General features: G+C 48.5%; 2 protein-coding genes across 2 annotated transcripts in view; one reads left to right on the forward strand and one right to left on the reverse strand.

The window, feature by feature from the left end:
* The window catches only part of RGS20 (regulator of G protein signaling 20), a 51,399-nt gene extending 41,018 nt beyond the window's left edge, over nucleotides 1-10,381 (reverse strand). Inside the window, exon 1 of the mRNA XM_057734852.1 lies at nucleotides 10,254-10,381. Within this exon, the coding sequence (XP_057590835.1) occupies nucleotides 10,254-10,322 (69 nt within the window). The 5' untranslated portion in view covers nucleotides 10,323-10,381. The remainder of the gene's footprint in view (nucleotides 1-10,253) is intronic.
* A 1,069-nt stretch (nucleotides 10,382-11,450) lies between these two features.
* ATP6V1H (ATPase H+ transporting V1 subunit H) overlaps nucleotides 11,451-24,777 on the forward strand; it is an 86,026-nt gene continuing 72,699 nt past the window's right edge. Inside the window, exon 1 of the mRNA XM_057734850.1 lies at nucleotides 11,451-11,857. The gene's annotated coding sequence lies outside the window, so the exon portion shown is untranslated. The remainder of the gene's footprint in view (nucleotides 11,858-24,777) is intronic.

Below are 24,777 nucleotides of genomic sequence, written 5' to 3' on the forward strand. Positions count from 1 at the left end.
AGTCACCTCCATGCTTCTCTGCATCTCACTCACTGGTAAGTTGCTCCCTTCTCTCCAAGTCCACTGCACCCCCCCAAAAATCCAACTCCTTCTGCTCTAGCCCCCACAGACCTTTGGCTACAGTGGCAGAGCTGAGTCGTTGCAATTGAGACCATGCGGCCCTCAAAGCCTAAAATAGTTTTTAAAACAGAATCCAGACTTCGTTAGTCCCCTCCTGTGGCCGTCGACGGTAACCTATGACACCAGAATAGAATCTAACCTCTTCATCAGAGCCTGCTTTCTCCCCTAACAATTTCCAACCAATGGGGACTTCCTAGGATAAGAATCCGCCTGCCAGTGCAGGGGACACGTGTTCGATCCCTACTCCAGGAAGATCCCACATACCACGAAGCAACTAATCCTGAGTGCCACAGCTGTTGAGCCTGTGCTCTACTGAAGCGTGAAAGCCTAAAGCCTGTGCTCCGCGACAAGAGAAGCCACCAAAACGAGGAGCCCGTGCACCACAATGAAAAGTAGCCTCTGCTCACCGCAACTAGAGAAAACCCATGTGTAGCAACAAAGACCCAACACAGCCAATCAGTGAATCAATCAATCAATCAATCAATTTATTTAAAAAATTTTCCAACGAATGCACAATTTCCCCTTTGTCTGAATGAGCGAAAGAAGTAGTCACCACACGTTGCTCCCATTTACTCTGGCAAACTGTCCCCACGCCGACTCCAACCCACGCTGTCCGCCTCCAGGCTGGGGTCCCTCCCAGCACCCGCAGAGCCACCTCGTCACACCACAGCTGAGCACGGGCCTCGGTCAGACAGACGGGGGTTATTTCTGGACGCCCATCCCTGGAGGAGTCTGGAGTCCTTTCCCAGCAGGTCTGCTGCGATTAGAACGGGCTAAGAGACACACCCAGGCCATGGTCGCCCTGATTCCACACTGCCTTCATGTTCCCAAGACAGTTCTCCTGGGGCTGAGCTGATGGGAGCTTTTGTCTGCTGTTCCTAGGGTGTGTGATGGAATCTCTGTTCCTCAACATTTCAGTTTTCTACAATTTGCGCCAAAATATCTCCTGAATTTCAGGCCCCCACCCCTCCGGCATAAAGTGTTAGATGGCTAGAAATGCTTAACTAGCAGATCTAAAATTGAACAAAATCTCCATGTATTGAAATGTTGAATGGTTATGCATTTTATTTTATTTTTTGGTTATGCATTTTAGACTCTGTAGCGAACCAAAGCCATTCGACTCTCTTTTTGTGAGAACACATAAGGCAGTTAGACCTAGGAATTTCGGAATAAAACCCCCATCCTAAGGGATGCATAAAAAGGCTCATAAAGGACCAATTTTCATTAAAAAATAATCTCTATGTAGTCTCCCAATTCTCAGACTACATTTGATATATTTTAAAAATACGTGTCCTGGACTTCCTAGGTGGCACAGTGGTAAAGAATCCGCCTGCCAATGCAGGGGACACCTGTTCGAGCCCTGCCCTGGGAAGATTCCACATGCCGCGGAGCAACTAAGCCCGTGCACCGCAGCTATTGAGCCTGCACTCTAGAGCCCGTGAGCCACAACTACTGAGCCCATGTGCCGCAACTATTGAAGCCCACGCACCTGGGGCCCGTGCTCCACAACAAGAGAGGCCACTACAATGAGGAGCCCGCGCACCACAATGAAGAGTAGCCCCCGCTCGCAGCAACTAGAGAAAGCCCGTGTGCAGCAACGAGGACCCAACACAGCCAATAAATAAATTAAATAAATAAACAAATAAATTTAAAAAAATACGTGTCCTATCTAAATCAGAATTTATAGTTTTGTTACCCTCATGATTTTGAACTCATCATTAGAAGATAAGGGAATAAAAATATATCTTTTGGGGGTTAGTTTATGAGATGTGTTTTTTACATGGACAGGTGAGTCGCTCACGTTACTACATTCTGCGTACCTTTTTCATACTTCTTTGTACCATTTTATTAACCTTCCTTTAACCCAAATTTATTTGACCTGGTCTGGTACGCTGTTCAGATGTTTTTGTTATTAAGTACTTCATTTTGCCTAAAGAACAGCACAGAACTTCCAAGTCATTTAAAGGTCTAGAAGTGACTTGCTTTAGCAGAAACTTAGCCCTAATGAGAATCTGATAAATTCTAGGTTGTTGTAAAACTAGATCCCATAATTCTTTTTTTTTTCCTGGCTGCGATGCAAGGCATGCAGGATCTTCTCTCCCTGACCAGGGATGGAACCCGTGCCCCCTGTAGTGGAAGTGCGAAGTCCTAACCACTGGACCACCAGGAATTCCATAATTCCTGTGCCTTGATTTACTTGATTTAAATCTGCCCAGATTGTAAGGTGTACAGTCTTCTTGGAGTGTGGAGGCTAGACCAGCAAAGCTGGCTCTTATCACATTAAAGAACTAAACCCTGAGATACGTCTTTGGCCTCAGGAATGCAGGCCTGAAGTGCTGTCCCACTGGTTGGGACAGAGAGGCCTGCTACTCCAGAATCACCCAACTGCCCCCAGGACTATTATTTCCATCTTATATTTAGAGAGAACTTAATTGTTTCCATATATTAGTGAGGCCCTTTTTTAAAAAAAGAAATGCACAAGTCACAATAAAGGAGCAGATTGGCAACAGGAAATTTAATGTAAAAATTAATTATATTTAAATAACTCATTGAGATAATATTAAAATTACTCAAAGACCTCCACACAGACTCTCCTCTGCAAAGATCAACCAGCTGTCCTTTCCAGAAAATACTATTAGCCTTTTCTTCATATTTCTTAATATTGTTTTCTTGTTGCCAACATCTTATAATAAACCCTACTGGATATAACACCAAGCAGTTAGCTGTGAATTTTGCTGAAAGCAGACTACTTTGGATGTAATTCTTTCTGCCACTAATTTTATTTATGTATTTATTTATCTGGTCTAAAAAGACAAAAATGTTGGCAAAATATGAACGCATAAACTTATTTAGTAATATTTTCACAGATATTGTCATAGATATAGGCCTTTCATATTAAAAAGCTTTTTTTCAGCATCTTGTTTGAATGGTAAAAGTTTTAGAATCTGTACCAGATATAAATATATCAAAATATATGTTTAAAATCAGATTATCCATGTTCAGGGGCCTAAAATAATGATGGATAAATATTAGAGGAATAATGATAACAGCTACCACTTTTTGAATACACTTGTGAACCCTCTGCTGTATATTTCTTTTTAAAAAGTAAGTGTAATTATCCCCATTGTACATACTTGGAATCCCAGGCTAACAAAACTAGTGAGCAAAGTCAAAATTCAAACCCAGTTCTCTTTTATTCTAGTGCTCATGTTTTTTACATCACACAACTGCAATCTGAAGTAGGAAGAGTTGCAGGGATTATAATGTACTTCTTTTCCTTCTAACTTTTTTTTGTTTTTGGCTATGATGGGTCTTTGTTGCAGCATGTGGAAGGGAAGTCCCCTCTTTCTAACGTTTTTATTTTTTAAAGAATTAATTTATTATTTATTTATTTATTTATTTATTTATTTATTTATTTATTTATTTACGGCTGTGTTGGGTCTTCTTTGCTGCATGAGGGCTTTCTCTAGTTGTGGCGAGTGGGGGCTGCTTTTCATTCTGGTGCACAGGCTTCTCATTGCAGTGGCTCCTCCTGTTGTGAAGCATGGGCTCTAGGCGTGTGAGCCTCAGTAGTTGTGGCTCGCAGGCTCTAGAGCACTGGCTCAGTAGTTGTGGCGCATGGGCTTAGTTGCTCCATGGTGTGTGGGATCTTCCTGGACCAGGGCTTGAACCCATGTCCCCTGCATTGGTAGGCAGGTTCTTAAGCTCTTCGCCACCAGGGAAGCCCTAACATTTTTAAACTCACAAAACATGTATTGCATTTTATATTCATACATGGCAAAATTTTTAATGTTTTCTAAATTGCATTGGAAACAAATGATACCATAGAAAGATAAAAAATGTGATCCAAAGATACAAAAAATATTTAATTCAAGAAAAATGGTAATGGGTCAGTTCCTTAGCAACAACTAAAAATGTTAGATGAATAACTGAAATCCCATTTCTAAAGACATCAGAGAGCTATGGAAGCAAAAAGGCTGAATTGAGTGTCTGAGGGAAAGCTCTTCACCAGGGTGCAGTCTGTCTCCATGTGTCTCTTCCCTGAGGGTGTTTGTGAACTCTGGGCAAGACCTGATGATAGTCTCACCTTCATTAACAAGGTCTCCCTCAGACACACGGGTGCCCTCCTCATGACATGTACCAGACCCTGGAAGTCACCTGGGGAAGGTGGGGATAGAAAGAAGCTCAAAGCCTCTGAAGGTGAGTCTCCCAGTCTTTCAAGACTGAAGAGATAGAAACCCATTAGCCTCTAAATCCAAAGCCCAGGAGAAAACATCTGAGGGATGGGAAATAACCAAGGTTATGTAAGTCTTACTAAAACTGCAACCAGTCCCAGGCCATTTCAATACCTGTCAGGACTGAAGTCATCAGCCACTCATTCTCACAGAAGAAATCCCTCCAAGGGAGAGTCCATTCTGCTGGAAGGTGTTATCTGAATCTACACAGTTTCTTTATATATGATGTCTACATACAATAAAATCACTAGATATATAAAGAGATATAAAAATGTGACCAATGATAAAAAAACAAACAGCAGATATGGGCTCATAAAAATCTCAATATTGGATTTAGCAGACAAGAATTAGATGGAAAAGCTGATGAAAACATGGAGAATTTCATCAGATAATTGAAATGTATTAAAAAGCATCAAGTGGACATACTACATATGGTTTGACAGAAGGCGGGGCACAGCAGAAGACAGAGTACGTGAACTAAAACACAGGTTGAAAGAAAGTATTCAAGCTGAAGGAATGACAAAATGAACAAAACCTAGGACAGAATGAAGGGAAAAAGGAAAAAGTCTAACATATATATGATCTGAATCTCAGAAGTGCGAGAGAAAGAGACAAAACTGCTAAGAAACAATATCAGAAGATACTGAATGAAAAATTTCCAAAGCTGATGGAAGATATCACTCCACAGATACCAAGATCCCAAGATCCCAATGGATACAAAGCAGGACAAATATAAAACCACAGCTAGGCACACTGCATTCAAACTGTGGCAGGCCAAAAGCAAAGAAAAAAAATTTACATCAGCCAGAGAAAGAAGACATGTTACCTTCATAGAAGCATGACGTTTCATCAGAAACTATAGAAGTCAAAAGGTAATGGAATGAGAGTATAAAGGCATAGATTGGGATTTGCAACACATACACACACAGACAAACAGACACACTCACACATTTTTGACAATAATTTATATCCAGAATATATTAAAAATGCTTACAAATCAATAAGAAAAATACAGACCACACAACAGAAAAATAGGTCAAAAACTTGTAGAGGCGGTTTATAGGAGATTTACAAATGGCTGAAAAAAGATGCTCAGCACCATTAGTAATCAGGGAAATACAAATTAAAGCCACAAGGCTAAACCTCTACAGCCACCAGAATGACTACAAATAAATCAGTGGACAATGCTATCAGTGGACAATGCTGAGTGCTGGTGAGGAAGTGAAGAAATACCTATGTTGCTGGTAGGGGTGTAAGCTGGTTTGGAGTGTAAAAATCGACAATATCTAATAAATCTAAACATACACTGGATCTATTACCCAGCAATTTCATTCCTGAGCATGCAATGGAAATCAGGGCTTATGTTTATCAAAAGACATGAATAAGAATGTTCACATTAGCATTATTCACAGTTTCTCCACACTGGAAACAACTGAGATGTCCTTCAAGAGTGCAATGGATACGTGAACAGGGGTGTATTCACACAAAGGAACACTGCATTGAAAAATAACAATATATGCAACAACAGTGAGCAGATCTCAAAAACATAATGCTAAGCGAACAATCCAGATGCAAAGAGTCTGTACTGTCTAATTCTAGAAGAGGTTCAAAACCAGGCACAACTACTATGTGGTTTGGGAACTTAGAAGAGTTGATACTTGTGAGTACTGGCTGGGAAGAAGCAAAAGAGGATGTTATGGATACATGCTGAGAATATCTTGTATCTTGATCTAGAGCAGAGGGGAGCCCCCAGTAAACATTTGGCAATGCCTTGAGACATTTTTTGTTTGTCATTTCCAGGGAGGAAGTGCTACTGGTATCCAGTGGGTAGAGGACAGGGATGCTGCTAAAATCCTCAATCCACAGTTCAGCCTCCCACAGGGAGGCAGTCAACCCAACACACGTCCACAGTGCTGAGGCTGAGAAATCCTGATCTAGATGATGATAATGGGGAGGGTAACTGATAATGTGTACACTTTACTATAAATTATAACAAAATTTAAAAAAATCAGGACTCTCACAAAAATAGCTATAGTTCCCCAAGGAAATTTAGCAAATGTATATGAAACTTTGTTTCCATTTTGTAAATAGTCTAATTTCTTAAAGAGTCCTAATGACCTGAATTTGCTAGGAATTACATTAAGCCGGGAAGAATCAGACTCTTTACACAGTGTAGTCCCTATGAAATGCAAAGAAGTATCTACACCTTTCAATACAGCAGGAGATGCACAAATTAATATCTGGGTTATGTGTAGAAACACAATAGGGTATATGGTAAAGTCCATTCGTCTGGGTTTCTCTTGCATCCACTCCGATACAAATAAGGAAAAATATACATGTACTTTTAAAAACAGTAGTCTAATAATCTTGATTCCAAGGATAACTTCTTGCCATAAATTAGCAATAAGGCTTTTATTACATAAATTAAGAAATCTACTGGTCCCTTAAATCTCATTATCACCCCACCCTGAGACATAAAAGTCATTTAGGAGGGCTGGGTAGGGCATGGGTTGCACCATTCTTTCCATTGTCTTGCATAAACGGAACAGCTATATAAGTCTGTGCGGATCTAGCCAAACAGCCCCAGAAGGACTGGACGTGCTGGGTGTGTTGCAGCCTTAGAACGACGGGCACCACACGCTTGTGTTCTAGCTCTGGAGCAAACACCTTCCAGTTAGCATCAGAGGTGACAGGCGCACAAACAGATAAACCAGAGCACAAGATGTTTTCCTCCACTTTGCTGCTCAGCTCAGGTGCACGTGGTCAACCCAGGACCCCAGGAAGTCCAACTGCTGGGTGACCTTGCGTGAGATGCTGTTGTCTAAAGTCCAAACACTGATATGTACTTGAGAAGGATTTTACAATTTAGAGTAAAATTAATTAATAACTAGAAACCGTGCATTCCCAAACCAGCAAGACCAACTGGTTGTGAGAATCATTGGAATAACTCAAGTGAAATATCACCGCTGGGCAACAGAGCATATTACTCATTTTCCACAAATGACTCCCCACGCAAAGAGCCAGAATCTAATCAGCTGGGCTCTATGAATTCATAATCCAGACTATCACCTTGAGCACTCAGTCACTCAGACTTTGCCCGGCTCGGCTGCTGCAGAAGCCCAGTCAATCTTCCCGTGAACTGACTCAGCCCATGCAGTGCTGTCTAAACTCTTGAACTGGCTGCTCAAGGTAACATCCAGGGACCATCTCAGAAGTGCTGGGGAGTCAGTGACTCACGCGTATTGTACTAAATGCTAGGTTCTGACTCTGCGTGAACCCTATTAGCTGCTGCTGACACTATTTGTATGTGAATAGAAGAAGGTCACACTGTGAGTCACCTTGGTGCTGCGCAGAAAACCAACTGGCAATATTCCCAGTTGGACAGTGATTCACATTATAATCATTAATGGGACCTGATCTGATACATGTGATTTCAAAACTCAGTTCTCCTGAACTGGCTTGGGAGCCTGCTAGGAAGTCACTCCCTGCTTAATGCCCTGGATTTGGGTCTAAGAACATGTGTTCGGAGATGCAAAATCCAAGGTAAGGTATCCAGTTCACAACCGGAGATGACCATGGTTTCCTTCTTCAAGGATGGTGGCGCAGTGGTTAAGAATCCACCTGCCAATGCAGGGGACACGGGTTTGAGCCCTGGGCCAGGAAGATCCCACATGCCATACGCCACAACTATTGAGCCTGCACTCTAGAGCCTGCGAGCCACAACTACTGAAGCCCGAGCTCCTACAGCCCATGCTCCGCAACGAAGAGTAGCCCCTACTCTCCGCAACTAGAGAAAGGCTGAGTGCAGCAAGGAAGACCCAACTCAGCCAAAAAATAAATAAATAAATTTTAAAAAGGGGCCCAGATGATGTAGAAATATATTATTTTTAGAAATGTATTGTTTTTTAATTTAGATACTGACATAGAAAACATTTTCTATTTTTCTAATTTTGATGGACATCTATTTCATCATGTATACTCTTTACAACAAACAAAATATGCATTTTGTTCCTGATCTTTTTATATTTTGAAATCTACTTAGCCAATTTAGCATCACTATAACAACAGTAATAATAACTTTTGTTTGGTATGTACCAGAGCTCTGCTGTATTAATTTCCTGAATGCTGGCAGCTAACCTGTGAGGCAGGTACTTTTCTTATCCCCATTTTACAGATGATAAAACTGAGGCACCGAGAGGTTAAGCCACTTGCCCGAGGTCACACAGCTAGGCTGAGATTTGAATCTAGACAGTTACTGAATCCAGGACTCTTATCCATTAGGCAATACTTCCCCGCATATGCGATACTGATGCGTGATACAAAAGATGCCACTTAATGAACAGAAGATAAACAGGAGGCCCAGTAGAAAATTAGGTGAGCAAAAAACGAAGAGTTTACAGATAGTCTTTCCATTACAAATCTCCTTTGCCAAGTCTGGGGAGGAAGTCACACCAGTTCGTGAACTCGGACCCCTGTCTGGTCAATTCCACAATCTGGAACCACCAGAAGTGAAACGAAGCCAAGCCACGCCGGGGCCCTGCGACCAGCGCTGCAGAGGAGGGGTGGCGACTCAGGAGGGTAACGAGACGGTGCAGAAGCTCCTTGCCTCCGGGGACAACTCGAGCCGGGGCGGCGAGTTACTGCTTCTCCCCGCCCGTGGGCTGGGGACGTTCCGCCCGCCCCGCAGGAACCGGCTGCGGTCGCCACAACCCGCGCCCTCCGGCCAATCGGCTTGGCGGGGGCGGACAAAGAGCGCTCGGCCTCGGCCGGATTCTAAGGAGGAAGAGAAGTGGGGGAGAGTGCCCTCGAAGAGCCCTCCTCCTCCACGTGGACTGAAACTCTGCTTCGGGGCTCAGCCCTCCACCAGGCCCGCCGCGGGGGGGCTGATCTGCACCCGCGGGGGGGCTGATCTGCACCCGCGGCCACGCCCCCGGCCCCGCGCCAGCGCTCTCCACCGCCCGGGCTTTCCTCCCGCACTGGCGAGTCCCGGGGGCTCGCAGCCACTCGAGTCCCCGGGAGCTACCTCTCCCCAGGCCCTTCGCTCGCCGGCTCCCGCAGCACCCCGCAGCTGGGACCTCCCAGCTGCGCATCCCTTCCCGCCACTCCACCGGCCGCCAGAGGGCCCGCGCGCACCGGTCCCCTCCTCCGCCGCTGGCGCCTCGCCGCCTCCGCGACCCCTTCCCCGCCCACTCCGCCAACTCCCGGGGGAAGGGGAGTCGCCGAGCCCACCGGCCCCCCCAAAGCCCACCCCCCTGCCGCGCACCGCCGCCCCCGAGGTCCCCGCGCGCCTACTGCCCGCTCGGGTCTCCGCAGCCCGGGCGCCAGACTCGTTCCAACTTCCGAGTGCAGCCCCGGGGGGCGCGGAAGACTCAGTCGCTGGGTTCCTGCAAGAAAAATGCCCGCGGCGCCCGCCTCCACCTCCTTGGCGCGGGGAGAGGGTGGGGACAGTTCTTCCCGTTGGGTTTTCCGAGCTTCGGTGCCGACACCGAGTCAGACCCCCGGGGTCCGCGGCGGGCGCCCGCTCCCCGCCCGGCTCCTCGGGTCGCCGCCGGAGTGGCGCGTCTCCGCTGCGATGCCGGGAGCGTCTCCGCTTCCTTCCCACCTGCGCTCAGACCGCCCGCCTCTGGCGCCCGGAGTTTCCCAAATCTGTTTCGGGTGTCCACGGCCCAGGCACTCACGGACGCCACGCCACAGAGGTCGGATCGTACGGACGCCCCGGCGGAGCCCCCTCGAGACACGGTCACACCCCAAGCCCCGCATTCCCGATGCGCCGACCCGCTCCCGCCGCCGCGGTCCTGCCCAGCATTTGCGCCCCGCCCGGCCCGGGCTGCCTCCCGGCCCGCGGCCTGAAGACGAGTCCGGAGCGGAGAAGGGGACGTTGAGGAAGCGGGTACTCACGGATCCACCGTCCGCCGGGCGAGCCCGAGGGGAAGCGGCGGCCAGCTCGCCTCCCTCGGCAGTGCGCATGCGTCCTGCGGGCGTCTTATTTTTATTATAATTCTAAGTGTTGCCCTCGCTGCGCTCGCGTCGCCCTCCCAGGCCTTCCTCTTCCTTCGGCTCCCGGTCTTTCCTGTCTCCCTCATCTCTCCCTCTCCCTCCCAAGGCTCTGCCTCTCCCCGCCCCTCACTGCCCCCTCCCCGGCCGGCCGTCCCAGGGCTCGCCTCCCTCCCGCGGCGGCACGCTCCTCTGCGGCGGGGGCTGGGGGGGTCCCAACCGCGCCGGGGCAGTGGTCCCCTTCTTCGGCCCCGAGTTGGGAAGTACCGAGAGTGTGGGCGCCGCACAGCCCCCTTGGCTCTCCCTACGCTTGCGTGCGCTGGGACCGAGCGGGACTCCAGCGTGCGGGAAAGCGCGCTCGGATCTTGTGAATGGAGCGGCGGAGGGAGGGACCAGTGTGTGCGCGGCGCGCCAGGGTGCCAGTACCCGGAGGGTCCGGCCGTGGACTGTACGCCTCTAGAGGCCAGTCCCCACCATCTCCCTTTCCCCTTTCTCCCAGCTCTGTCCCCCCATCCCCCCGACTGCAGCCTCGGTCTCCGGCGGTCCCGCACTGGAAAGGGCTTCCTCGCCCCCTCCCCGCCAGCCGGAGCCGAAGGCCCCACCCGGCTGCTTTGGGGGGGTGGGGGCGGGGGGGCTGGCTAACTCCCGACTGGAGTCCCGGGAAGGGGGAGACCCGGAGGGTGGCGGGAACCCCGCTGCCCAGCTCTGCGGACAGGGAGTCCTATAGCCCCCGGCGTGCCCTCGGGAGCGAGACGCAGTCAGGGGGCCGGGGCCTTGCGCCCGAGCTTGGAGGGCTAAACTGCAGCTGCAAGCTGACCTGACACTAAAATAACATCACGTCACTTCCTTCCTGGCCTCCTGAGCCCGCTGTAGCGGGGGGCTGGGGAGGGGGAGCGCGCGGAGGGGGCGGGGGCTCATCCGGGGGAGCAGTGGAGGAGGGGGAGGAGAGCGACTCCGGGAGACAGTTTGGGAAGTAGCCTAGCGGAGGGCGGGCAGGGCGGGGGGCCGCCTCCTTCTTCCGTAGACTCTGGGAGGAAGTGGCCCGGGGAAAGCAGCTTCGAGGGTCTCCTGGCGGGAAGGGTGTCAGGCAGGCCGCCGGTGCCTTTTCCTTGAAAGTGCTCGGCCGGGCCGCGACCTTCCTACCCGCCCCACCCCCACCCCTTCTCACCCTGCTGGCGGAACCCCTTGCTGGCCCCGCGTGGAGTGGGTCAGTCGGGGTTGGGGAGGAACCCTGGATGCCGGCGTCCGGGTGAGGTCGCGCAGTGGGCGGTGGACACCACTGTACTCACGGGCGTGGACGAGCTCTGCCCCGCGCTGGCGTCCTCTTCCCGGGGCAGGTGCCCCCCTGGGGGTCGGCCGGGCAGTGCCAGAGCTGCTCTGAGCAGGAGCAAGAGGCGGCCCGGCCGCTCCTCGTGCCCCTGCGCGAGCCCAGCGGCCGGCAAGGCGGGGAGCAGGAGGGAGAAGTCCGGGCGCCGCAGGGGAGCCTCCGGAGGGGGTCGCCGGAGAAGGTGAGCGAAGAAGCGCGCGAGGCCGGAGAGCGTGCCGGAGAGGAGGCCGAGCAGCTTCGGGGCAGCGGGCGAGCCTGGAGGCTGTGCAGGGCCGGCGGCGGGCAGGGCGAGAGGCGGGGGAAGAGAGAAACAAAACCACACACCGTCACTGTCGCGTCCGGCTACAGACTAAAGAAAAAGTGCGGAGTGCCAGTTGGGGCGGCATTTCGAGGCATTACTTTCGGGGTGCAAGAGAAGGCCGGCGAGAGCAAAAGGAAAGTCCTCTGCTTAGATTCTCCTCCCTTCCCTCTCCCCACCCCCTTCCCTCTTCCCCTCTCTCCCTTTCTCCCCCCACCCCTTTCTAACTCTGTGCTAGTCAAAAGGTGGTCCTTGGACCGGCAGCTTGGATAATACCCAGGAGCTTGTTGGAAACGCAGAATCTCAGACCCTCCCCTGACCTAACTAATCAGAATGGGAATGTTAACATTCCCAGGGAATTGGGAGGCATGTTAACTGTGAGGTGACGTGGACACGAGCGTCTGTGTTCACCTCTCTTGGTTCTTTGGAATTTGGATGAAAGTCTAGTTCACTTTTGCGTCTCTGGCTCTGCCTCTGCTCGTCTTTCCCCCCGTTCTTTCCCACCTTCCAGAGTGCTCAGGGCTCTACCAGAGGCACAGAAGTTGGAGGAGTTTACTAGGTCCTTGTGACAGGTGTTCAGGGGAGGCTTGGATACAAGCGGAAGACTGAAGCGTCCTCAGGCTGGCGGAAAAGGGGCTGGCGATTTGACTTTGGTTGTGCTGGGTACTGGGGTCGGGGGAGACCAGGACTTAAATGCACAGTCTGCAGGGCCCCTTTCCACACTCCCTGTGTCCATCTTATTCCCCTGAACACAGGCCTTTCTTTCCACCCTCCACTTGTTGCTTGGCAGATCTAAGCGGCCAAAATTAAGATAAAATTATTATTTTCTTGTAAAGTATAGGGAAACATTAATTTAGCAGTCAGAGGCCCAGGGCTCTAGACTCAGCCTTGAAACAAACTTCACAGCTAACCTTGGGAAATTCTTTATTCTTCTGAGTTTCCGAAGTGAAGGACTGAACTCAGTGGCTTTTTAAGGTCACCCGCCTTTTTCAGGCTCTCGTTTTGGAGCTCTCGGGGTTTCTTGGTGCGCTAGTACTTAGTGAAGTTACAAACCGGAACCTAACTCCCCCAATCCAAACAGCCCCCTCGAGCAAAACAAAAAGACAGTTTAATCTGTTTGTGAAAAGCAAGTGCGGTGGTTGCCGAGAAAGGTGAAGGTGGAGGCGGGAAGCGGCGAATGCAGACTTGGCGGCGAGGCGCGGGAGGGGGCGTGGCGCGCCGTGGCGGCGCGGGTCCCTGGGGCGGGCGGCCGCTCTCCAGGGTCCTGAAGGCGGGAGCGGCCGCGGGCGGCCTTGCGGGCTTGGCGCGGTTCCCCGGTTCTGCAGGGGCCGGGCCCGGCCTGCTTTCTCTCGCCGGTGGACGTCCTGTGGGAAGCGGGTGTCAGAGGCAGCGGGGAAACCTAGCAACCCATTCTCATTCATGAGGCCCTTTCTGGGAAGCCGCCGGGCGCGTCGGCGGATTCGTCCTTCGCTCGTTGGTATGCGCCCGGCGCGAGTGCAGCTTGGTTTGCATTTCCGAGCAAGTTCAGTTTCGCTTCCCCTCATTACCTTTTCCTAGAGAACGGGGTTGTTCTCCCAGTATTTTCTTTCTCCGCTTGCACACGCTGCCCTCCCCTCCCCCATTTTCTGGACGGGCGCCGCGTTTATTTCAGGGGTTGGAGCTGGGAGCCCGAGAGGCTGCTGGATAAGCGCCAACAGCGCGCTCGAGAGGGAAATGAGCGATTCGGGACGCGCTCAGAGCCGGTCTTGGCGCCCAGCGTCTGTCTCCCGGGGTGGGGGCGAGGAGGTGGTCAGCAGGTGACGAGCCCCTGGGCGGGGGTAGGAATGGGAGTGGGGACTCGGCCGCCGCGGCGCCCCTTGCCCCCGGCGGGTCGCCGCTAACCCCGTGCGCACCTGAGGGGACCGTGGGCCATCGGCCGCGTCAGCTCCCGCGCAGTGCCCGTGGCCGCCGGCACCCCAGCGGACGCGGACACCGGGCCGGAAGGACCCTATGCTAAGGAAGTCCAGAGAGAACCGGCTCGGTGCCCGGAGACCCGGAGCTTGGCGAGCCCACCCGCGCGGCCTTCCCTCCTGACCGGCTCAGGCTAGGGCTGGGACAAAGCGGAGAGCGCACGCCCGGCTGCCGGGGGCCCAAAGGGAGCTCCAGCGGCCTTTCGTGGGTCCCAGAATTTGCGTCTCCAGCTCAGGTTTTCAGATGGTTTTCTGAGAATGTGTGAACCGTAATTTGACTCTTCTCCTCCGGCCCAACCCTTCTTCCGGAGTCGCTGGACGCCCCTCCTCGACACGCTTCGTTAGGCATTCCGCTTCGGTCCTGTGCGCCGAGACAGAGCCGCTAGTGAGGGAAGTGGTGGAATGTTCAGGCAGAATAATATCCCGGACTAGGCCCCGGAGATGCAAGGCCCGGCGCCTTTGCTCTTCTGGAGAAGTTCGCCTTTTCCTTTTCCCTGGAGTGGCCTTCTTCCCCGGTTCTGCCTGCTGTCTTGAGTGGGGCCAAGGCTTCTCCGACTAGCGGAGTGTGAAGCATGACAGGTGTCGGGTGCTGAAACCTGTCCACTTCCTTTGGTCGTTCCACAAGGTCAGAGCACGGAATACCAAAGTAGCCACAAAATTCCGTCTGAGAAAAGCGATTTGAGGAGAGAACTTAAGCCACCGGCGGTGCCGATCATTCTAGAAAGCCCTATCTTCCTTTTAGGCCAGATTCTAGTTGACAGTCTGAGCGTTTAAAAAACTTAGCCACCAAATGAAATCATCTTGGAATCCGTATTCCTGAAAGCACTGCTCCTTAGGGATCCGGGAGATGTAAGGAATACCTTATTCTGATCGAGGATCCACTTCCCTAATTGATCATGTTGGTTATTGAACGGTGCAGAGAGGAAATCACCACACCCCTAATCAATACGAACAAAGTCTCACCCCTTTAAAAGGCAAATTGAAAACTTTCATTCACCCTTTAAATAGTACCACTTCATAAAGGTAACACCTATGGCAGAATTAACGTAATTTTTTACCAAAAAATTCTGAGACCTTTAGAATTAAGATCACAGAATGGAATTTGAAATTAGATTTAGTTTTATGAGATGACCTATTTTTCCTGAACTTTATTTTTGTTTTGTTTTGTTTTAATTTTTTAAAATTTATTTTTATTTGGCTGTGTTGGGTCTTCGTTGCTGCACACCGGCTTTCTCTAGTTGCGGCAAGGGGGGGTACTTTGACACGGTGCACGGGGCTTCTCATTGTGGTGCCTTCTCTTCTTGCAGAGCACGGGCTCCAGTTGCGAGGGCTTTAGTAGTTGCAGCACACGGGCCCAGTAGTTGTGCCGCATAGGCTTAGTTGCTCTGTGGCATGTGGGATCTTCCCAGACCTGGGATCGAACCCATGTTCCCTGAACTGGCAGGCGGATTCTTAACCACTGCTCCACCAGGGAAGTCCCTTTCATGTTCTCTTAACACAGCTGTCACTCTGTGTTATAGGCTGAATTGGGTCTCCCCCAAATTTGTATGTTGAAGTCCTAACCCCCAAGACCTCAGAATATCACCTTATTTGGAAATAGGGTTGTTGCAGTTGTAATTAGTTAAGAAGAAGTCTTGTTGGAATAGGCTGAGCCCCTAATCCAGTATGACTGTTGTCCTTATAAAAAAGGAAAGTTTGGACACAGACATATACTTAGGGAGAACACCATGTGAAAATGAAGGCAGAGATCAGGGTGATGCCTCTACAGGCATAGAAACACCAATGATTGCCAGGAGACCACTGGGACCTAGGAAGAGGCATGGAAGAGAGTTTCCCTCAGAAAGAATTTGGCCACAAGACTGAAACACAGGAACTCTCCCTGAGTCTCTAGCCTGCTTGGACTGCCCTGTGGATTTCAGACCAAGACTGAAGCATTAACTCATACCTAAGTTTCCAACTCTCAGCTGAATTTCCAATCGGTAGGGCTGGCTTGTCCTGCAGATTTCAGACTTGCCAACCCCTCCACATATGAGCCAATTCTTTAGAATCCCTCTCTCTTTCATCTATCTATCTATCTATCTATCTATCTATCTATCTATCTATCTATCTATCTATCACATATATATCCTATTGGTTCTGATTCCCTGGAGCACCTTAACAAATACACCCTGCTACAGGTCTTATCATCTTTCACCCAGACTGTTGGAATAGTCCTATCTGGTATGTTTACTTCCTCTTTGCCTCATTTTCTCTCATATTCTAGTCTCAGTACTGAAACCAGAGTTTTCCTTTACAGTGTAGGTCAGATTATGTCACTCTGCAAATCCAAACTTTCTATTGGCTGCTCTTTTCAGAGTAAAATCCAAAGCCCTTGCACTTCCTCTCAAGGCTCTACATGAATTCTCACCCTACCTCTGAGATATCCTCTTCCTATACAGCTGTCCTTGTAATAGTCGTTTTCCATAGAACCTATTACCATCTGGCATACTGTATATTCACTGTTTATTAGTACGATGTAAGTAGTAACTGCTTCCCTTTTGTTCTTTGCTATATCAATAGTGCCTAGAACAGTTTTTGGCTCTTAACAAAGTGCTCAATAAATATTTGTTGGACAAATGAATTGAAGAGCAGACTCAAATATTATGCAGCCATGAAAAGAAATGGAATTCTGACACATGCTACAACATGGATGAGTCTTGAACACGTTATGCTGAGTGAAAGAAGTTGGACACAGAAGGACAGATCCTGCATGACTCCGTTGATATGAGGTACCAAGAACAGGCAAACATGCAGATAGAAAGTGGGATGGAGGTTACCACAGGCAGATGGGGGAAGGGAGAGGATAATGGGGAGGTGTTGTTTAATGGGTTCAGAGTGTTTGGGTTGATGAAAAACCCCTGAAAGTAGACAGTAGTGGTGCTTCCACAACCTTGTGAATGCATTTAGTGCTGCTGCATTATACACTTTAAAATGGTTAAAATGTAAATTTTATGTTATTCATATTTTACCACAATTGAAAAAAACACTCAAAACTCTAAAAGGTGTGAGCTGGGAAGAGCTTGAGAAAGCCCCCCCAGGGTGGGGGTGGGGTGGGGGTGCCAGTGGCTGAGTTAATGGACCCTGGTTCTGCCAAAGAGTCTTCACCTACCTCTTGGGGTTCTTTCATGTTGATTTCTGCTGCAAGATATACATTGTCAACTCTCATCCTGTTCCTAGCATGTTAGTAGAAACTAGATTGTGTTTTGGGAAAGTAGAAAACGAATAGCAGAAGCAGGGATTAGACCAAGAAGGGTCTTGTAAGCTACTCATTTATTCATTCTTTCAACAAACATTTATTAACTCTCTCTTAAGTACCAGGCAGTGTCCTAGATGCTCTGGATTCAAGGTGAGTGGGGAAGAAAATGACCTGCTCTCATACGTGCTGAGTGTGGGGTGCAAGGGTCTAGGTAGACTGAATAGGGCAAGCAAGTCACGGTAAGGATTTTGGATTTTATTTTATTATTTATTTATTTAGGCTGCGCCAGGCGATATGCAGGATCTTAGTTCCCCCACCAGGGATTGAACCTGGGATCGAACCCACGCCCCCTGCGTTGGGAGCACAGAGTCTTAACCACTGGACCTCCAGGGAAGTCCCTGGATTTTATTTTAAAAGCAATGAGAACCAGTGAAAGGTTTAAGCAAGAGAGTGACATCATGTGATTTACATTTTTTAAAGACTCCTTTGGCTGCTTCGCATAAGAGTGAATTGGCAGGGGCAAGCCGGGGACGGTGAAATGGGAGGCTTTGCACTGGTCCAGGTGAGAGAGGAGGGTGACTTGGGCAGGTAATGGGAATAAAATAGAGAGAAGTGGAGAGATCTGAGATACACTGTAGAGAGAACTAATGGGTTGTACAGGCTGAGAAAAAGGGACTCAAGGATAATTCCTAGGCTTTCTGCCTTGAGCAGTTGGGTGGCTTGCTGAAGTGATTAAGGTGGGGAGGGAAATCAGGAGCCCAGGTAAACACATATTTTAGATGTGAGTGAGTCACTCAAACAGAGATGTCCAAAAAGCTGCTGTGAAAGAGCCTGAAGCTCAGGACAGAGGTCTTGGTGGGAGTCTCAGAGAGGTAAATTTAGGAATCATTAGCATAAAATGATATTTAAAGCTATTGGGATTGGGTAAGATCCCTAGAAAGAGATGAAAACATAGAACAAGATTGAACCCACTTAAGGAGTTTGACACATCCAGATGGAAATGGGGAACACAGACAAAATTGAACCAGGGAGTTAGCACGGTCAGGTTTGTGTTTTAGGATGATTTCTGACTTGCGGTGTCGCTTAGAGGCAGGTATGACTTGAAAGAGGGGACCAGAGAAGAGGCTGCTGCAAACAGTTTTCAGGAGATGATAGTAACTTGATGTAGGAAAGTGTTAAAAAGATGGAGATAACTAAATAAACAGATCAAGAGAAAATTTTGAGTAGTGTGGACAAACCTTGGAGACTGATTAGGGGTGTGAAATGAGGACAAGAGCAAGGTCAAGGGTTGTGCCTCTAAATTTCTAGTTCAAAACTGGGTGGATGTTGGTACCCTTTTACCATCACGAAAAAGTTTGGGGAACGGTAAAGACAGATTGCTAATTTTGACATGCCTAGACATTTCACTGTAGATGGTGAGTAGACATTTGTACATTCCTGTGTGGACTGCAGGACAGAGAGCTGAGTCACCACCCGTAAGCTGCCTCAAAGCTGTCAACACAGCCAAGATTAGCCAAGGAGAATAAGCCGAGTGAGAAAGCAGCCCAGGATGAAAACCTAGGGAATTTCCAATATGTCAGAGTCAGTAAATCGAGAGGAATTGCAAAAGAGGCTGAAAAACAGCAGCCGGAGAAGTAGAAGGAAAGCAAGGTGAAAGGGACATCATGTGTCCCGTTCCAGACATTGGTCGAATGATGTATACAATCTTGTAACAACCCTACAAGGTGTGAGTGTCATCTCCACGTAACAGAAGGCTGCACTGAGACTCAGAAAGGTGGAATGACCTCTCCAAAGACTCTTACCTAGCCAAAGACTCTTACCTAGGCAACAGAACAAGTGTGAAGGAATTTAAGCAAACCCTGGGCTGTCTGGTTTCCATCCTCTGATCTTTAGTAAAAGGGAATGAGGTAGGGGTGTGTGTATTTGTGTGTATACGTATTTTTATATGCATAAGACCATCTCTGCAGGATACATAGAAGCTGGTAAGAATGCAGGGCGTTTACCTCTATGGGGGAATGAAGGTTGCCGACTGGCCAGATGGAGACTTACTGTACTGTATGCACTTCTATGCTCTGTATTATTGTAACAAAGAATCTGTCATAAAGTTTGACTCCATTTTTAATGCCTGACTGCTGACAGCTTCCAGACCCCACTGTTCTCCCCCTTCTGCCCCACATCTGGGCCGCTGATATCGGAGGCCAGGTGCCCTCTCCCTTGGCTCCTGCGGGAAGCTCTAACCAGGTAAGCCCTGGGCCTAGCGGAGGAGAACCCGCAGCCCAGCTCCACCATGGAAATGCCTGGCAGATCCTTTTTCTCTGCTCTCTCAAGCCATTTCTGGACCTGCCTGCATCCTGCCCTGACCTCCTCAAAGGCTGCAGCATGTGAGTAGTAAACCTTTGCATGCTCTCTGGTGTGTCTGTGGCCTCACTGGTCCAGACATCAGAACCACGTTTTTGGTGGATGGGGATGTCCATCCTGCCTGTGTGGGGTGACCACGACAATCGTATTAGTTCACAACTGTGGGGCAGCACGATTCTAATTTCAAATATTTCAATTAAAAATGCAGATTAATTAAAACATTTAAAAATGGTAAGAAGAAAAAAGATCCATGTACCAAAGTCCTAAGACTTCAAGATCTTCCTTCCCCCTCTTTCTTATCTGTTAGTTCATTTAAGAGGTTGAAAAAAAAAAAGAAAGGAATATAAAAGTAAACTAAACTAAAACCTGTGCTCTGTCTGCTCTAATATTCTACATCTGCAGAGATCAGGAAGGGAATTCTTATTACATAAAATATCAGAAAATTAAAAAGAAAAATTCAAAACTCATTTTTGAAGCTTTAGTGATTTTTATGGGATCTCCAGCTCTATAAGAATTTCATTTGTATAAACTAGTATAGTTCTTTTAAATCATGGATAATTACAATTCAAAAAATTTTATATACACGCATACACATATATATATGTATTTACCAAACAAGCCACTCCTAGGAAATAGTAGGCAGTCGTCTAACAAAATCCCCACTATATTTTTCATACTTATTTTTATCATAAAAATAATTGACTTTTTTTTTACCCTGATGGATGAACAATCACAAAATGTTCTCATATATGTTACTTGACTAATCACCGCTCCCTGCCCCCACCTCCGCAGGGGCTATTTAATGAGGAAACTGCGGACCAATGAGGTGAGATGATGTTTGTTAGGAGGAGGAGAAAGCAGAGCTGGGCCACCAGCCTGTAACTCCTGGCCGTGATGCCTCGTGACCCCACATGCAGGACACATGGTCATTATTCACTGATGACAGTGACAGTAACCGATGACAGGGACGTTGTTGACTCATAGCCTCCTGTGATGGTGTCCAGCTGTAACTAAGTGCCTTTGACCACAGTGAGGATTCTCTTAGGCCAAAATTCCAATTTCTCATTCTTCTCACACTTAGTGAGTAACAAGAATTCCAGGACTAGTTATGCTTCTACATCTGCTCCAGAGATTGAATTACTGAGTTCAGCTCTGTGGGTACTAGGTCAGTTCATCCCATGGCTGTTAATTCTCCATTTCCTTACTAAACTGGTTAGTTCTCTGAGGTCTTAAAAGAATAATACAGTTTCCTTAATAGCCTGATTTACCCTAAACTTAAGGAATAGTTATTTTAGGCACTAACAGAGATGTCCCTGACATTTCATTTTATTTATTTATTTTATTTTATTTATTTTTTAATGGCTGCACCACTCAGCATGTGGGATCTTAGTTCCCCGACCAGGGATCGGGCCTGCACCCCCTGCATTGGAAGGCGGAGTTTTAACCCTGGACTGCCAGGGAAGTCCCCCCCACCCCCCTGACATTTTAGATAGTAAAGGATGCACACCAAAGTGAAGACTTTAGGAGACTCTGCCTCATAACATTAGACACCTTTGGTAAATTAAATCTATGGAGTCCAGAAGATTGTTTTTCTGAAACGTAATGCAATATAGTTGAAACTCGGTGTAATGTCCAAAGTTTCTATTTAATTATCTGTTTTTTGCAAGGAAGTCTGCAATCTTAGTACAGCACAGCTTTCCAAAATGGTTGACAGTCATAGTCTAAAATAATTTTAAGTCATGGATTTCTTTTTCACTGCATACACAGTTTCTCTTAAGAAGATAAAGGAGCAGGTCAACAAGGATTCACATTCTGATATTTTATCCCAAGACTTTTCAAGGCTTGATGTCAGTAACTTTGAGAAATGAAAAACCCTTTTGTTAAAATCCTAAGGGCCGGTGAAGGCAAGTACAAGCATGACAAGTGCAGGGGGCAGAGACACTCACAGTCTTCAGTCTTCTCTTTCCTCACTTGTGTACCTGTGTATACAAGGTTCCAGCACCGCTGTCATTTGAACCCTAAGCACACGTACACCAACTGCAAACCCAAACCTGGGCCCGGCCTCAAAGTGGAGATGCCGAGCAGAAGCCACAGGGAGAGCTCTAGAGCCTCCAGGCGTGCACTTCAGCAGCCCCGCTGGCCCACCTGGCTCGTTAACTAGATTACAGCAGCCTCCCCCACAGGGCCCCCAGTCTACACCTCGCCTCTGTCCAGTCTACTCTGCCTCCCACCCTGCAGGAGGGGTGGTCTTTCTAAGAGGCAAACGTGATGGTGCTGCTTCCTCCCTCTAACCATTCAGCGGCCCCTCACGCCTCTGCAGGACTCAAGGTGACATAAAAGACCTTCGTGATATGCTCTGTTGACTCACCCAGCTTTCTCACTGTTCTTTTATACTCCAAGCTCCAATCATTTGAAGGGTCCTTCAACTCCTAAACCCCCTTGTTCAGTGTCATTCCTGCTCTCTGTATACGCTTTTCCCTCTGCTGGCATCACGCCCCTTTCCCTATCCGGGCCTCCCCCTCTCTCCCTGGGCATCTCCCACTTCGCCTTTGAGGCTCAGCTCAGCCCAGGCTGGGTCAGCTGCCCGGCTGCTTTCTTCAACTGCAGCACTTCCTGCCCTGTGTTGTGACAGTGACAGTCCGTTTCCCTGTGTGGCTCCAAGCCCATTGTGTGTCAGGACTGTGCCTTATTCAGACCAGTGCCTGAAAAGCCTAAAGCAGTCCTGGGACATAGTGTGTATTCAAGCAGCATTTGTTAAATGAATGAGCTGAGGAATGACATGACTTGGATTGGACGATTGTGGAGGCTGGGTAATGGGGACACTGGGTTTTATCATACTATTTTTCTCTGCTTTTATGTATATTTGACATTTTTTGTAAATTGGAGTATAGTTGCTTTACAATATTGTGTTATATTCTGCTGTACAGCAAAGTGAATCAGCTATACGTATACATATATCCCATCTTTTTTGAATTTCCTTCCCATTTAAGTCACCACAGAGCACTGAGTAGAGTTCCCTGAGCTATAGAGTAGGTTCTCATTAGTTATCTATTTTATACATAGTATCAATAGTGTGTATATGTGAATCCCAATCTCCTGATTCATCCCACCCACCCCTTGACATTTTCTGTAATAAAAAGATTTTTTAAAAGACATGATTTTTAACTTTAGATGATGTGTCTCATGTCTTCTTATGTTGCAAAAGACAAGAAACAGTGGGACAGAATCTGCCGCACTTCCCTGCACAAGCCTGGAAGGTATGAGTTTATTAAAATGGGTGTTTGGAGCAGGCCTGATGCAGAAGGGGACACCGGCACTCTGTTTGTCCCCATTGAGCCGGATCCACCAGTGTCACCCTGCAGGAGCACAAATGTCAGCAAACAGGACACAAGCGCAATGGGAGCTGCTGTTCGTGCAAAGTGGAAGGCTGCATGGGCTCTGTGCTCCCCCAGCGGGTCCTCATGACCCCGGCTTTGTGGGAGCCTCACTCAGGCCGCAGGAGCTTCCTCCCTCTGCCACCTGGCTGCCCGAGGACTTGTCAGAGGCCCCTGACTTCTTGGAGCTGGACCTGGCTGAATTGGTTGGCTTTGCCTGGCATTTGAGAAGGAGTGTTTTTCTTGAAGAAGCTGGAGGCTGGCACCGACTTGACATGACACATTTTGTGGCCATTCAGGACTCATAACTATCATTAATTTCCTTTGGGACATGAGATGTTTGGATGAAGAAAGATTGTAACAGTGACCCTAGATTAAAGAGGTTAAGAGAAAACTCTGTATCTCTGATTAGGGTTTCACTCACGTGGTGGGAAGGAAGCAGGGTAATAGCGCATTTCTATCTACTAATCAATCAACATTGACTGGGCTCTTACCACGTGACCAGCAGGTGTGAGGCCCCACCTGTAGATGGAAATAACTGGGTTAACAATTGTGGTGGGGAACTGGCACGTGGGCCCCGGGGTTCCCCAGGGAAGCCTGGATCCTGGGATGCACGTCATTTTTTAAAATTCAAAGCATTTGATTTAAAAAAAAAAAAAACCAACCAAATGCGATTATATGTGACAGGTATTACTGTCGTGATTCCAGATTAAACCAAGACTCAGAGAATTAAACCCAACTTGGACCTGAATTCAAAAGCCATTCCCGCTATTCCAAAGACACCACTTTATGTCATCACACTGCCTGGTGGTGGCTTGGACCCGGGCACGCGGGAAGGATGCGCATAACCGAACTCTCGCAGTTGGGATAAAGGACTTCTTCAAGTCATCAGAATTTGATTAGTTAGGACCAAGCCTCAAGTTTTACTTGTTTTAAATCCTGCAGTGTTTGCATTTCCACCAGATGTCACTGTTTACCGTCCCTCATCCCCTCCACTCTTCTAAGAAACAAAGAAGAGCCATCTTGGGCTTGGGATCCTCGGCCTGGCTCTTGCATCTGCGCCTGAGACAGAGAGCTGTGCGCCAACAAAGCAGCCGAGTGCTGAATCTTGACGCAGCGAGAAGGAATTTGAAAGTGTAGTCAGCCTTCTGCTTCCCCCATTGCCTGCAATCCAAATGGATTCTTTTTTCTCTCTCCCTTGTGACTTCATGTCTCTAAAAAATCCCATGTCTGATGGGTGAGCCAAGCAGAGTTATTTGGCCTTTGGCCAAGACTGCACAGGACAGAGGAGGTTCTGGAGTGAAGTGGGGACACAGGGAGAATGCAGGTGGTGACACTGCTCTGTAACCAGCGGTAGAACCAGTGCCAGGTGGGACTGGGGCTGGACCAGGCCGCAGTGCAGCTTCTGGGGAGTGGCCAGAAAGAGCCAAATACCAGGCCTCTCTCCTGCTTAGATTTTATGTGCCCCAGATTACACTCTTGGGAGTTCCTGCTTGTGGATCTAATGTTAGCATTCCCTGCAGATTTCATGAGGATGAACAATGTATAGTTTATTTACATCTAACTGCCAGATGAACTTGAACTTTATGTTTTTCCTAATTGGTAAAAACAGACCAGAATGAGAGGATGAGGTGCCCAGAGTATGCCTGGGTTGTCGGGGAAGGGTCTGAGGTGAAGGGTGGGGAAGAGGGAGACGAACTTCTCACCTCCCCCTGGGTGCAGGCTGATTTGATGCCCGTGGTGCCGGGGAGACCTTCTTTGCTTCCTTCCCTCACACCCTCCCCACCCTCACTTGCCTCTCTCAGTGTTGTCAGAATGCACATGGGGCAGTGATGGGCCCCCAGAGCCTGGGCTCCCCCAGGGCCAAAAGATGATGGACATGCCTGG

This window comes from Hippopotamus amphibius, chromosome 5, assembly GCF_030028045.1.
Source record: "Hippopotamus amphibius kiboko isolate mHipAmp2 chromosome 5, mHipAmp2.hap2, whole genome shotgun sequence".
Taxonomy (NCBI): Eukaryota; Metazoa; Chordata; class Mammalia; order Artiodactyla; family Hippopotamidae; genus Hippopotamus; species Hippopotamus amphibius.